This window comes from Bidens hawaiensis, unplaced genomic scaffold (genome assembly GCF_021521415.1).
Source record: "Bidens hawaiensis isolate Kalapana, Puna unplaced genomic scaffold, B.hawaiensis_p1.1 tig00036321_1, whole genome shotgun sequence".
Taxonomy (NCBI): domain Eukaryota; kingdom Viridiplantae; phylum Streptophyta; class Magnoliopsida; order Asterales; family Asteraceae; genus Bidens; species Bidens hawaiensis.
In genome coordinates, this window is record NW_027505405.1 from 46,719 (window position 1) to 63,295 (window position 16,577).

Genomic DNA, 16,577 nt, shown 5'->3' on the forward strand with positions numbered 1-16,577 from the left:
TATATTGGCGTGCCCCTTCAAGAACTTCAAGGGGAAGTGGCTCACTCGCGTTTTGTTGACTTTTATTATATAACTTTATATTTCTCCCTGGTCCACGCTTTCCTTTGGCTTGGGCTGCATATTTATACATGAAATAGAAAAGTTAGCATACTAAAAGAAATATTCAATATACGAGGACATATAATTAGATTGAACAACTTACAAGACTCGCAAATGCTAGAGATTGTATTTTGATTCCTATTGGGGTCCTGACTCCCACCATCCCCCCCCCCCCCCCCCCCCCCCGTGTCCATGTGCAACATCTGCCATTCCTTTCACATAAACAAATACATGTTATAAAGATATAATAAACATTCTAATTAAATATTCACAATTTAACATGAATAACTTATATACATGCATTCAATCGGAATCATCACTAGAATAGCATGTGTCTATAATAAGATCGTCTTCCTCATCTAAAAGGTATGTGTCTTCGTCTTCGTCTTCTTCTTCGTCCTCTTCTTCGTCTTCATCAATAAAATTGTCATCATCCACAACCGGAGCAATAGTTATTGTGTCACCATTATCATCAATGAAATTTTCATCTTCAGTAAAATCTTCATCAAAGCCTGAGTCGACTACTAAGTTGTAATCAGACGATTGAGTGTCGTGCAATATATCTATCTCATTAACAACACTCATACTTGGATGATCCCAAAGTTTTCGATGGTGAACGTCTTCCACAACCCTCCGATTGCCGCTTCTTTGAGAAGGATCTTGTAGATAAAAGACTTGTTTAGCTTGTGTCGCTAATATATATTGCTGATCGTCATACCATTCATTACCAACAAACCATTCACGACTGATGTCGATAACAACAGTATTGTTTTTCTTAATTAGTCTTTTACCTGACGTGTCAAACCATTTACAACGAAATAGTACAACCGAGTATTTATTTAGATACTTCAACTCTATGATCTGTTCTAATTGACCATAGAATAGAGTACCATCTTCTCCTATTGAAATGACACCACTGTTCTGAGTAGTGTGTCGGTTATCACGGTTATGTACCACAAATCTAACTCCATTGACTATGCAAGCATCGTAAGAACATGCTCTCGTTGGACCATAGGCCAATGCTAATAATTCATTTGCATAGTCAGTAGACATATTATATGATGACGAAGATGTAGATGTATCTGCTTTACATCTAAACCATGAGGAAAATTCTATTTTCATGTCTCGTTGAGGAAATTCAGCTTTAAATTTTCTGGATAAGGAACACAAATTTTAAATTAGTTTAGCATAATAGCTAAAGTAAAAATGAAAAAACCCGAAAACCTTACGATTTGTAGTCTTCAATTTCATGGCAGTTGTTCAATACAAAATAATGTAATGATTCCCTAGCCTCTTCAAAACGGTCAATGATTTTCGCCTTAGACATTGGTCGACATTGAGATGAAAACACATGCAACTGCCTCTTTGGAATATTAGCATCCACATTTCTACCAGGATGGTTAAATTTGGTTTGGATACCCTCAAGATACATAGAGCAAAATGTCAATGCTTCATCTGCAACATAACCTTCTGCTATTGATCCTTCAGGCCTTGCTTTGTTTCTGACATATGCTTTTAGCTTTTTCATGTATCTTTTGAAAGGATACATCCATCTCATATACACGGGACCACCAAGAATAGCTTCTTGAGGCAAATGAAGAACTAGATGAACCATTATGTCAAAAAATGCTGGAGGATATATCAATTCCAAATTGCATAATATATTTACCACATTTTTTTCTTGTTTATGCATATCTTTCACATCTAATGATCGCGCACATATTTTTTGAAACAAGGTGCGAAGGTTAGTGATTGCTGTTGAAACATTTGCAGGCAGACCTGCCCGAACTGCTATTGGTAGCAATCGTTGCATGAGTATGTGATAATCATGAGATTTTAACCCAATTATATTTGAATTATTTGAAAGCACCTTATTTTTAAAGTTGGATCCAAAACCATCAGGCAATCTCACTCCTCTAATGAACTCACAAAAATGTTCTCGTTCATCAGCTGTGAAAGAGTAAGGAGCATGCGGTTGATCGACCTTGTTTCTTTTATTCGTTGTTAGCCATAAATTTTCTCGAATACCCATCTTTTCTAAGTCTTCTCTTGCTTTATGCGTGTCTTTTGATTTTTCATTCATCAGCAGAGTACCCAGCAAGCTCTCTGCCACATTTTTCTCTATGTGCATAACATCAAGATTGTGTTTTAAAAGGAGAGAAGACCAATACTCTAGCTCAATGAAGATACTTCGTTTAGTCCAATTCAACTCTGACGAGGCACGCTTTCTTTTCACCCCTCCATGGTTAGGATGTTTCCCCGAAACACGATCAGGGAGACGATCTAGTTGTCCTAATATTTTTGCATTAGTCAACCTTCTAGGAGGATTTCTTGTCTCTGTTTTGCCATCAAACGACAAATCTTGCCTCCATTTATGTTGCTTGCTCAAGAATCGTCTGTGACCAATAAAAGCGATTTTACTTTTTACGGGGCATGAGGGCGTGTCTTCGTTACAAGTAGCACATGCTTTATACCCTTGACCACTCCATCCGGACAAGCTTCTACGAGCGGGGTAATCGTTGATAGTCCACAATAGTGCAGCACGCATCTTGAATATAGTGTTGGTTGACGAATCTTTCATTTGAACTCCTTCGCCCGATAACATTTTCAACTCATCCACTAAAGGCCTTAGGAAAACATCAATGTCTTTTCCAGGTGATTTAGGACCTGGAATTAGCAAAGTCAGCATGAAAGAAGACTCTTTCATGCATAACCACGATGGTGTATTATAAGTCGTCAACACAACTGGCCACATACTATAACCCTGACTCATGTTACCAAACGGATTAAACCCATCAGTAGCCAAACCCAGACGAACGTTCCTAGGTTCTTGGGCAAATTCAGGATATTTCTTGTCAAATTCTTGCCATGCCTTCCCATCAACCGGATGACGCATCATACCATCCGTTGAACGTCCAGTATTATGCCAGATCATGTCTTTTGCTATGAATCTAGAACTATACATCCTTCGAAGCCTGGAAGTTAAAGGAAAGTAGCGCAACACTTTTTGTGCTATTTTCTTCCCCTTTGTGTTTTTGTCAACCCATCTACTCGCGTTACAAACAGGGCAGTTTTCCATCTCGGCATTCTCCTTCCAAAAAAGAGCGCAATCATTAATGCAAGCATGAATTTTTTCATACCCTAACCCAATCTTACTCAGCTTCTTCTTAGCTTCGTAGTGTGAGGTTGGAACCTTATTTTCTTTTGGGAGAGCAAATCTTAAAAACTCTAGAAGTTGGTCAAACGAACTATCTGTCCATTTGTTGATGACTTTAATATGCATTAATTTTGCTAGAGAGTTTAGAGAAGATATCCAAGTACAACCAGGGTAGAACTCGGTATTCAGCTCCTTGAACAATTCATCGAATTCTGGGTCTAACCCAACTCCATTATCTGTTGGTGGAGTACATGCATGTTGCTCCTCCATGATATCATCAACTAAATCAAACATCTCATTGTTTGTTAACGGAGTATGGGTTCTTTGAGAAAAAAGGGACGCTGTCTCTGCAGCCCGAGGATGAATCTCACCGTGATAATGCTATGTCTGGACGATGGTAGAAACCCACTCTCGTGTATGTGGTTTTTTACTGTTTTCAAATCATGCCGTATCCCATTGCAACATCGTCTGCACGGGCAAAACGCTTTGCCTTGACTCTCAACATGGTTCTGGGCAATTTCTATAAAGATGCGAACACCGTTTAAGAAATACGGAGAATTGCGATTCCTCAACTTTATCCAACTCTTATCCATTGTCATAACTGGTTCAATATTCTGAACTTATATATATATTTGGGCTAAGTGAATACGACGCTATTAGTAGGCCTATTATTGAATAACAATTACAATATATAATATTGTTAAAGAAAAGAATTGGTACCTGAATGGTTGAGTATGTGCGTAAAGCTCCAGACGTCTCAAAGATTTTAGATTAAAGAGGCAGTAAGATTATCTCCAAGTTGTTACTGACATTTAATAAAATTGGGTTAGATCGATAACCAATTGATAATACTTATAGTAGCTTTCTATAGTTTTGTATAAAAATGCACAAACAAATGGTTCATGTTTTCTGTCACCAAAAACAAACAAGGTTGATAATACTTAATTTCTTATAGTAGCTATTAACAACCAATTTGGTTGCATAAACATAAACAACAGTACAAAACCCAACGAATACACAATAGCCAACAAAAAGTCTCGACAAAAGTAAACCAATTAAGAACACTCGTATCTATAATCCATATTAATATGACATAGGCGACCTCTAAGTTTGACCCAAACTTGTAGAAACCCAGTTTTAAAACATAAATAAGGTCTGAAATTAACTAATTTTTTAACACTACAGTAACATATGTTTCTAACACTACATAAATAAGGCTGAAGTTAACTACTTTTTTAAAACTACAACTGAAAACACCACAAACCCTTATCTGCTGCCCAGATCAAGGAATAATATGTGTTTCTAACTTAACAAACTGAACAAGAAATAGCATGTTTCTTACTCTCAAGCTTCAAAATGGGGGTGCTAAGAGGTGCATTGCTTCAATGGTGGCTATCACTATCAGGTAGAAATTTGAGATTTGGGGGAAATTGCTTTTTGTTTAACTTGGCGCCTATGTATATTTCCCTCCATTTAGCCCCAAAATAATTGTTGATTCTTTTTTACTCAGTGTCCATTTATTAACACATCTATAAAATACTTATATTTACCTATATAGAGACCACATTTTGTCATTATAGGTAAATCATTTTCTTTTTGCTTTTCGTTTACACCGTGCTCACTAAATATTTACTTATAGGGATGACATGTTGTGTTTATAGGCTTACTTATAGCTATGAATAATGTTGTCCCTACAAACGGTAAACATACACTTACATGAATCGGTCATTTTCTTTAGAAAACCGTCATCAACTCACCTTTTAGTAGTTCTAATTGAGCTTATCCTTCTTTGTGAATAACTGAATACGGTATCTCGTGTATCCACACTTACTATGGACATTCGAATTATTGAGTGTGCTCAATGGACTTAGATTACTCGTTTGATTCAATCGAACACACACATACAAATACTTAGGTGTTGTTTGTTTTTTAAGACAAAAACTGTCTATAGTATGATTTTATCTTATTGTGGTGGGTGGTGGATGATGGTGGTGGCCTACGGTGGGTGGTGGACTGTGGTGGTGGCGGACAGTGGGTGGTGGTGGATGGTGGAAAACGGTGGTTATGGGTGGTGGATGGGTGTAGCGGATAGTGTGGGTGGTGGTGGTGGATAGTGGTTGTGGCCGATGATGGGTTGTGGTGGTGATGGACGGTGGCGGTGGTGGGTGGTTGACGGTGGTGGTGGTGGTGGCGGACGTTGGTGGTGGTGGTTGTGGTGGCGGCACACTGTTGGTGGTGGTGGTGTTGGACATTGGGTGTTGGTAGGATGCTAAGCCTATTCATGAATACTTTTTAGGGACGACATGTTGTCTCTATAGGTTATATTATTTCAACATAGTTTTCTTTTTCAGCATCGTGAAAATTTTACCCCTAGTGAAAGTAAATTCTTTTTACTCAAAATTTATAGGGACGACTTGTCTTTTCTATAAATTATAATATTTTGAATTTTTGAATTTTTTATTTTTATCATTAATTATAAAAAACCAAAAAAAAATATATATATATGTATATGAAATGTTGTAGAGACGACATGTCGTCTCTACAAGTTAAAACATTTTTTAGTGCTTGTTTTCATCGAACCCGAATTAAAGAAAATTATAAAAAAATGTTATTCAATCTATAGGGACGACTTGTTGTCTCTATAAGCTTATCAAACTTAAAAAGAATGAAACTTCTATAGAGACAATATGTTGTCCCTATATGGTGAACTATAGAAACAACTTGTATTGTGTCTACAGATTTTGTCCCTATATGATGTTTTTCTTGTAGTGGATCTAGTTAGGTTATTTTGTATAATTTTACAGAAACTATATGAAACTACAAGTACAAGATCTTCTAGTGTAATTGATGTACGTTTGTTAATAAAAATTATAAAGGTTAAATCTCCTGACATTATTGATTGTTTGATTTTGTTAAAGACTAAAGTAAACATGTTTGACCATAAATTTCACAAAATAGGTATCTATTTTAGGCATATTTGACGCCATTAATACACATAAGCTCATTGGACACCCTTAGGTACTAAAGGAGCATTGCATTTATCCTTTTAAAATGACTTGACACCTCTCTTATGCGTCTTAACTAGACTACGAAGGTACCCAAATGTGAATAACAAACTAAAAAAAATTGTCTTGTTTGTCAAGGCTCTAGAGGTACCCCGCAAGCTAAATATTTTACTTGCATGGGCTAAGAAGATGTCTGGCAGGGCTTGTTGGTCACATTTGGCCGCCGATACAGAAAATCTACGAAAAATGTCATCATATGGAAGTGCCGAGTCATTTTGAATGGAAGACCTGCAGTGCTCCCTTGGTGCCTAGTGGAGCCCATGGAGATTATGTGTATGCCTGAGTTAGTTGAAATTTCTTTCTCTGTATATTTTGAACATGTTATAAATATATATTATTATGGTTATCAATACCTAATATAGATTAGGCTTATTTTTCAAGTTATCTTTTCCTATATATACATATCATTGTATCTTATTGTAAGACACACCATATTAATGAAATCTCCATCTTTTTCCCTACATCTCTTTCTCACATGTTTAGCTATTAGGTTTGTTTCACAACACGTTATCAGCACGAAGTTCTTTTGGAGTTGAATCGTTATAAGGTATGTCACATTATTTACTTTTGTTTTTTTTCTTCCAACTTAATCCATTATGATTTTGGGTTATGTTTGAGATTAGTTTTGTTATTTTCTTAAATCTCTTAAAACAATCCATTTGCAATCCATACAGTTCCGGATTTAACCGAGATTTATAGTTATTTCAAATATGCTTAAAAATTAACCTGTTATATTTTATAATTAATTCGGAAAGATAATCAATCATGTCATAATAGTTATATCGCAATATATAAAATACAAATTTTCGATAGTGCTAACTGTTAATAAATTTGTTGATCGTGCCATGCAATTTTCTTTTAGTTTACTTGTGTTTTCTTAAAAGAATGAAATTCAACTTTCCGGAATGTCACATTAACTATTTGACAAGATCTCTTATATAATAATGCTAGAATTTTGTTGAGTCTAAAATAAACGTATTGCTTTTAGTGATATTAATTTTTCTTTTCTCCATGTTTTCCTAAAAGAACGGAACTAAATATTTTTATTGGATGATTTAAATCCTGTTAGATAGTTCATATATTTTCCAACACATTCAATTTTAATTATACGGATTATTTTAAAATAAAAAAAAGTTAAAATTATATTGATAATCATTGTTTATATTTGGTGGTTATATGCATAGCGTTAAGATAATTAGCTTTTACGATATATGATACTATATATATGAAACCCAACTTATAGAATCTTATATATTTAATCATCTATTGTAAAATTTTCTTTATTTGTGATAAATGCAAAGAATATATTTAAAAATTAAATTTGTTTCCAAATTAGGACCCACTAAACGTGGATGTAATGTTTTTGAGAAAGAAAGTATTATTAGTTATATTAGTTAATGATTTTAACAAATGGTTTTTCTCATATATATTTTATTTATTTATACATAATTATCTAGTTTCTATGATTTAATCATTTAAGATTGATTTTGAACTCTTATAGTCGCACGCCATTATGGAAATTAGATTACTGTTCGATTAGTTATTATAGACTCTTACAAATTGTATTGATATGAGAATTTGTGTTTTTTTTAAATGTGTGGTTGGTCGATATACTAGATTTACATGTTTTATATATTTGATTTACATGCTAAATAAAATTGAAGTTAACAAAATTATGGCTCCAAAGTTTTTTTAGTTATAAATTTTAATAAATATACTAATATAGTAAAGGCGATACAATAGTTGGTTAGTGAGGTTAGATCTTGTATTGTAACATATATAAATGTTTACAATCATGAATGCAATATAGTTATTTTTGAAGCTTTACATGTCTGTTTCGCTATACACAATGCAATATAGTGAGTGCAAATTGTAGATGTGTTTGTATGCACGTAATATAAGTTGTGTTATATATAACACCATAGTATTTTTGTCATAACAAGTTACACTGTAAATTGTTTATGTTTCTGTTTGAATATGAAACTGAATGAGTTATGTTAAGATATATTCAAGATTTTAAGTTCTCTTTTAATGATTTATCACTTCATATTACATATTTTATTTGTTTATGTTTTAAAGCAAAGTATAATAAAATTGCATGTTAGATACCCATGTGATTTGTGATACATGTTAGAAACAAATACATAATTATATATAGATTCGCTATATATATCTGCTTGATGAGATTAAAAAAAATCTTATTTCATGAAGTTCTTGTAATAACTTGTTTAATATGATGACATTTTAATAAAGATTGTGAATTACGTGGTTTAACTTTGTGATATATATGTCATCTACATGTTACTGATTATTTACATACAAATTATATTAAAGCTAATCATAAATTGGTGTTTTATTTTACTCTCGATGATGCTTAGGTATCATAAAAGATTCAATTATTTAGAATAATATGACACCTGAAGTGTCATTCTCTCTAATGTCATTATTAAAAATTATAATTTATTAAAAGAATACATGACTCATTCATGTAATTACTTCTCTATTGATATCATGTGAAGAGAAAATTAATTATGAGGAAACACAAGATTAATACCATATTTCATTTGTCAAACCTCAAATATGCCCTTGAAGTAGCATATCATTAAAACGTATGAAGGGTTTGAAGTGGTTTTGTATATATGTCAGAGAAAATTATGAATAAACCATCAACAATGTTGGTTTGACATCATTCCCCGAAGTGAATGTGAATACGCAATGATTGTTGCGATCATGGGCATAATTGAAAATTTGTAACAATTATTGTATTAATAATGAGATCGACTATCGGAATTATAATGTTGATCATGCTAATAATGAGATCGACCACCACATGTAGCAAAGAGATTGATCATATACGAGAACAAAATGTGAAAATACTAAAGTGAAATCACATGATCGTTTGAAACGATAATACAATGTTCTTTAATATTTATAGTCTTGCATTAAAGAAGCATACTACATATACGATCATAAACCTAAAGTTTATGGATCATGATTATCTAATGGCATGACCGGTTAGACCACACCGAGTCAATGATGTGAAATATATTGAGGAACCAAGTGATTCTTCATAATACTTATACATGCATATTGCTCTCAAGGGAAATCATTTATTTACCAACTGAAGGAGGGTGTGAATCCCTATATGTTATGAAATTGAGAAAATGATACACATATCCTAACATGATACCATTTAGTGTTTTGAAAATTGATGCATCGTCTAGATGGTTATCAAGATCGCAACTTCATGTTTGCATGATCTATGGCTTAGCTAATAAGATAACAAGCATATTATTCCAGATCGGTATATTATATTCGGTTATAATAATGAATTTGATTCCCAAGTTAATAATGATCATTGGAATAAGTGTTGAACTTCATAACAGATTATGTTCTTACATAAATTGTTTTGTTAAAGATGATTACTCAACGTCTATAATTCGTTGCAAAGACAATCATCACGAGAACAAAGGTTCATGTTTGTATTTGAGTACATATGATTTTACTGTCTTTAAATTTTCGTTGCAAAGACAATCATCACGAGAGCAAAGGTTCATGTTTGTATTTGAGTACATATGATTTTACTGTCTTTAAATTAATTCACATCAAGCCAACAAGTTATGATACTTCCTCCCCTTGCAATTGGTTTTTTGTCAGTAACCAAATATTTCTCATCTAATTTTCCGTATGTGTTATATATTGAAATTAATCCACCACAAGACACAAAGATGAGAACTCAAAGGAAGTTGAGAATATATGTCGGTATTAAATATTATATATGATTAAATACTTAGAGCCATTAATGAGATATTTGCTTATGGCTCATTAGTTTTCACTTTAGTGAATCAACATTCCCAACATTAGGGGGGGTGGGGGGGGGGGATTTAAAGCAGTTGGAAAACAAATTTAGTTGGAATGAATTATCATTGATCCTCAAACTAAATTATATGAATTAAAAGTTCAAAGGATAATTCATGAATAAAGATCAACGAATGAATTACCGGATGATTCACTGACCAAAAGAGAGTGTCTAGCTAAGACACCTATACGAACTGCTAATGCTCCAATTAATAAATGTCCTAGAAGGAAAAACGCATATTGATAATAGTCTAATGCCCGCGTGTAGCGTGGTAGATTGATCGGTTCCAGAGGTAAAATTTCCTCGAAATTTGGAGCAAGTAATAAAGATGGTCAAGTCGAGGTGCAGTAAAAGGTCTCTTGGAAGAGATTAGACATGATGGTTCTTGAAGAACCTTAGGTACCTGAAAAAAAAAGAGCTCTCAATAAATTATATTGTATATGTCTACAAAGATATATGGAATCGAAATAAAGTCGACGTCGTTATAATTTTATTTATATATATAGTTAGCGCTTGAAATGATGATGAGGATCAAGATTCTAAATCTGCCTATAAAAAAATGATTGACCAAAGTAGAAATACGCAAACAGGGCAGAGTTGAATTCTCTAAATAACGGAAAGTTTGTTGGGCCAACAGTCCGTACAACTAAATTTGTAAAATGTGTTAGATACAAATGGGTCTTGTATATGAGTTATGAAAATTCATCAAGTGATATAAAGCAAAAGTGATGGCACAATTTTTTTTGCAAAGACCCATGATTAATTATGAGGATTGAGGAGACACATTCTCCAATGGTGGAAGCAATGACTTTCGGATAACTAAAAAGTCTGGTAATATAAAGAGAGAATTGATACGCGTCCAATAAATATTATGATTCAGTTGATACTGAAAGTTTACAAGAAAGTTTTTGAACGATTTAAATTAACAAATCATGTAAAGTAAGTTCTCGAGAACACAATGATTTTTTGTGTATAGAGTCATATTTGAATATGTTACGGTTATTGAAAGTTGAACATAAATAGAACTCATAAAGAGTTTCCTGAGGTAGTTGAATACCTGAAAGGTTAACTAATACATCTTAATGATGGAATTCTTGTGCATCAATAAGCATACGCATAGAATAGCATCTATATTATGAGTACAATATCTCAATAAACAAATAAATAGTACAATAACGATGATATGTGATACAAAATTGATGTTTTTAAATAAGCAACTTTATGCATCAAAAATCCTAGAAAAGTGAATACACATGCATAATTTGTCAAGTTGGAAAGAAGTTCATGATGGATTGGTAAATGCATGGATTTATGCTTATTAAGTATAGATTAATTGGATTGAGCTTGATACAAATCAAGATATATTTTGATAAAGAGGGAGATAAGTTGGATATAAATAGCCATACTTTTTATCAAAATTTCACTCTTAAAAGTTCACTAAAATCATACACTGATGATGTACACATCATCGAGAGAAACTTATGAGCTTTTAAAGAGAAAATTATTTTTCAAAGACCTTGACAAGGTGTGATTATTGCTCGACTTATAGTTCGAGTATATGTGTGATTATATGTTTATAAATCCATCGAAGATCTAAGAAATGTTGAGACATTTTCCAATGAACAAATTTAATCATTTTAGCACGTTAAAGGATGTCAAACAATGACTCTATTATCATTTCCTATATGAATATAAAATATTATTGGAAATATCATAATGCATATATGCATTATGTCATACTGTTAGCTATATAGGATTATTATTTTCTTGTTTATATTTACCAGCATGTGTCATGCTAGGAGACATCCGAATGAGTTAAAACATATATTTCAGGTATGAAAGATATGTGTTTATATTTTACTAACCCATCAAAACAAGTTTGGTTAGTCTTGTTTATGCAGAGAAACACATTAAGGTCATAATGTTTACCAGATTAAGCAATAGAAGTTTTCATGTGAAGATCATACAACATTATTCAACTTAAAGATTCAAATGTCAAGTGACGAAGACGCAAATGATTGACTACAAAAGTTTTGGGCAACTTTCATAGAAGATCGATATTTACCATTTTGACGGATATATTAATCAGGGGGAGACAATACGCGCTGCACTTTTTTTCCCTTAGCTATGGTTTTGTCCCACTGGGTTTTCCTAGCAAGGTTTTTAATGAGGCAGCATATCCAAGCGTATTGAGTTGATAACCAATGGGGAGTGTTATAAATATATATTATTATGGTTATCAATACCTAATATAAATTAGGCTTATTCTCCAAGTTATCTTTTCCTATATATACATATCATTGTATCTTATTGAATACACACCATATTAATGAAATCTCCATCTTTCTCCCTACATCTCTTTCTCACATGTTTAGCTATTAGGTTTGTTTCACAACAAAACATTTTTAATTCAAACATGCCTATTTTGATTGTTTTCTTTTATGTTAATATGTATCTCATGTTAACTAACTTTTCATGTGGGTTGTTTATCCTTAGGCTTTAGCATTTAATGGCATGTTTGCCTAATGGAATGTAGGTGTTATGTCCACCCATGTTTGTCATATCCTTGATAACAAACATCCATTGCGTGAAAGCATCGATGTGTATTGTTTTAAAAAGTATGTAGAAAATTTCAAATTAGTTTAAATAGGTCAATTTTAAGCATAAACGGATTTGCAATATTCATATATTGGTTCAAACGAGCCACGAAACCACACAAACTAGCTTGAGATTATAGTTTCACGGTTCAACTTGAAACCAACATTAAACCATCCAACTTTGGCCTTGGTTTACAAATTTTTAAACTATACAAGCTCAGGTCATGTGTGAAACCAGTCAGAAAAAAACTACCGACAAACCAGACATAAGATTTTGGGTTATGTAACGTTTTTTGTAAGTAGGCTCATAATTATTTAAAGTTACTCTATACACATAATTGAGCTTTGCTTAATAATACATCATAGGAAGCCTTAAGTTTTAACTACCGGAACTTTTTCGCATTTTATTTTGATCATATTTTATCATAAGGTCCGATAAGCACAAATCAAGAAACTAACCCAAAGACAAACCATTAGTAACAGTTCGGTTTGACGCAATTTCAAGTTTGGTTTGACGCAATTTCAATTCAGTGCTTTTGTTTTGGTTTATAATAGTAAAAACTCATTAAAATCAGACCTACGAAAACAATATAAGATTAACATTGAGGACTGTTTTTATAATAATGGTAAACCTAAGGGGGTAGATTTAAAAGTATATCCTGACTTAAATATAGTTTTATCTAAACTAATTAACTGTTTTTAGCAGGATTGGCTTTGCTGTTCAAAAGGGGGTTGCGGCGCAGCTTGTTGCCCGTTTGCCTGCCACTTTATTGTAATCGTTTTATGGTAAATTATATAAAAGGCAAACAAAAGCAAAAAAAAAAAAAATAAAAAAAAAAATAAATAAATTAACTGTTTCTTCTTCATTCCCGCCACAATTAATGAATCTTTAAATCAATAATGTTCAATTTCTAAGCTTCAAAAATGGCTGCCATATTATCACTAAATTCATCTTTCAACTTCCTTGTTAATAATAATAATAATAATAATAATAATACTCCAAGAACACGACCCAAAAGAGCTGCAGAATTCATCAATCAATACGACCCAATCAAGCAGAAGCCTTTCAATTCCGTAAAACCCAATAAACTCCAATCGAATTCATCGATGCCGAAACAAGTTTACTTCGGCAGCTGGAAACTTTAACTTCGTATGTGGAAAGTGGGTCTGTTGATGATGCACTCCAACTGTTCGATGAAATGCATAAAAGAAGCACCTTTGTTTGGAATATTCTAATTAGGGTTTTAACAAATAATGGATTTTTTAAACAAGCTATCGAATTGTATTATCAAATGTCGGTTACGGGTGTTCGAGCCAACAAGTTTACATTTCCGTTTGTAATAAAGGCGTGTGGCGGGTGTTTGGATTACACCGAGGGGCGAAAGGTTCATTCGAAGGTGTTTAAGGTTGGGTTGGATTTGGATTTGCATGTATCTAACTCTCTTATTTTAATGTATGCAAAATTTGGGAATATTGAATATGCAGAGAAGGTGTTTGACGAAATGCCTGTGAGAGATTTGGTTTCATGGAACTCGATGATTAACGGGTATATTTTGGTTAAAGACGGATTAAGCTCACTGGAATGCGTTTCTAAGCTGCAAAAACACAAGATCAAACCCGACAGATTCACAATTGTAAGTGTTCTTCACGCCACTTCCCTCGTATGTTCTTTAACCAAAGGGAAAGAAATGCACGCACTAATAATAAAAGAAAAACTAGAATCCGATGAAATGGTACAAACGTCACTAATTGACATGTACACGAAATGTGGTGGAATTTCTTATGCCGAGAGGGTTTTCAACACGAATTCTTGCACGCGTGTTGCAGCTTGGAATGCTATGATTCGCGGGTATGGTCTAAACGGTCAACCAGTTGACTCATACTCTTGCTTGAGAAAGATGCAAGAAAACGGTCTCAATCCTGATAGTGTAACACTGATAAACTTGCTTCCTTCATGTTCACAACTAGGATCCTTGTTGAGGGGTAAAACCGTCCACGCTTACGCAATCAGACTCGGGTTTCTTCCTCACATTATATTAGACACTGCTTTACTTGATATGTATGGGAAATGCGGAGAACCCATATTAGCAAAACTAATATTTAACCAAATGCGTCAAAGAAATTTAATATCATACAATACTCTAATTTCCGCCCTTGGTCAAAACGGTCAATATCAAGACGCGTTAAAGATCTTTTGTAATATGTGGAATGATGGCTTCAAACCGGATGCTGTTACAGTTACCGCCATATTGCCCGTGTATTCTGAAATAGCCCACGTGCGGGAAGGAAAACAAATACACGGGTATGCTTTTAAATCGGGTTTCGATTCAAACACATTTGTTCTCAATTCGTTAACGTATATGTATGCAAAGTGTGGGGATCTTGCTTTGGCCCGGGTTATTTTTGATGGGATTGTTTTGAAGGATGTTATTTCATGGAATGTGATTATTATGGCGTATGCGATTCATGGGTACGGTGAAACATCGGTTAGTTTGTTTTTGGAGATGAAGAAAGTGGGTATAAAACCAAATTCGAGTACTTTCGTGTCGGTTTTAACGGCTTGTAGTGTCTCGGGCATGGTGGAAGAAGGGTGGAAGTATTTCACGGAAATGAAAAGTCAACACGCGATTGACCCGAGTGTTGAGCATTATGGGTGTATGCTTGATATTCTTGCACGCGTTGGTGACCTTAATAAGGCAAAAGAGGTGATTACGAAAATGCCCCTGGAACCGACTTCTCGGATATGGGGATCTTTGCTTGCTGCGTGTCGACGGCATAAAGATGTTGAACTTGCAGAGTTTGCTGCTAACAAGATATTATCGTTGGGTGGCGATAACACAGGATCGTACGTTCTGCTTTCGAATTTGTACGCTGAAACAGGGAGATGGGAAGATGTCAGACGGGTCAAAGCTATTATGGAAAGTCAAAACTTGACGAAAACTATTGGGTTGACCATGGTTGACGTCAAAGGTCAAACCTTTGAGTTTAAAGATCAAGATAGGTCACAAAACAGTTATCTGTTATATGATGTTTTAGATGTGATATTAAAGAGCCCTTGTGGTAATTTGTTTAAGTTCAAGCCCGTTGACGTTTTGAGAAGAAGGTCAAAGTCAGCAGATTGGCATAGTGTGAGACTTGCGGTTTGCTTCGGGTTGATCTCTACGTCGATTGGAAAACCTGTTTTTGTTAGAAAAAACATTAGAATATGTGAAGATTGTCATGATACAATGAAAAAGATTTCGCTGACGTGTCACCGAGAAATAGTTGTGGGAGATTCTAAGATATATCATCATTTTGCCCATGGTCAATGCTCGTGCCGTGATTACTGGTAAAAGAAAAGAAAGTCTGTATGTTTGTAAAGTGGGATTGTATGTTTGTAAAGTCTTTTGGTGAGACTAAAAAACTAATGAAACATGTATCTAGAATAGTTCTGTTGTATTTCTTATTTTACCAATTGTACAATTTTATGATTAACTTCAACATATCAATCTTTGATTTAAAGTAAATGTAAAATGTTTCACTGTCATGTGCATATACCCAATATAAAATAAGATGCATCAACTTTATGTTGAATAATTGCAATAAAGAGCAATCATGAATTTATGTCTTTTAAAAAAGGGTTAATGTAAAAGCATTCACTAGCAAATTATGCACTTGAAGTGTTGTCCTCTATCAGCCTTTTCCACTCTATCCTTCCGTAGTTTATTTTGATACAAATGGTAGCATAAATCGCGATTTGTTTTTTGAAGAATGTTCATTTGTAGAGAATTATATAGTTCAAGATGTAGAATGCACACCAA

At 33.7% G+C, this 16,577-nt stretch overlaps 2 protein-coding genes across 2 annotated transcripts; one reads left to right on the top strand and one right to left on the bottom strand.

The window, feature by feature from the left end:
* Positions 1-1,324: 1,324 nt before the first annotated feature.
* On the bottom strand, positions 1,325-3,550 carry LOC143612978 (uncharacterized). The gene has a single exon (XM_077086818.1). The coding sequence runs from the start codon at positions 3,548-3,550 to the stop codon at positions 1,325-1,327; it is 2,226 nt and encodes a 741-aa protein (XP_076942933.1).
* Positions 3,551-13,639: 10,089 nt separating this feature from the next.
* LOC143612982 (pentatricopeptide repeat-containing protein At4g35130, chloroplastic-like) lies at positions 13,640-16,114 on the top strand. Its single transcript, XM_077086825.1, is given in 2 exon segments — positions 13,640-13,885; positions 13,888-16,114. Coding segments are annotated over 2 exon segments (2,406 nt in total). The 5' UTR covers positions 13,640-13,701; the 3' UTR covers positions 16,110-16,114.
* Positions 16,115-16,577: the final 463 nt, after the last annotated feature.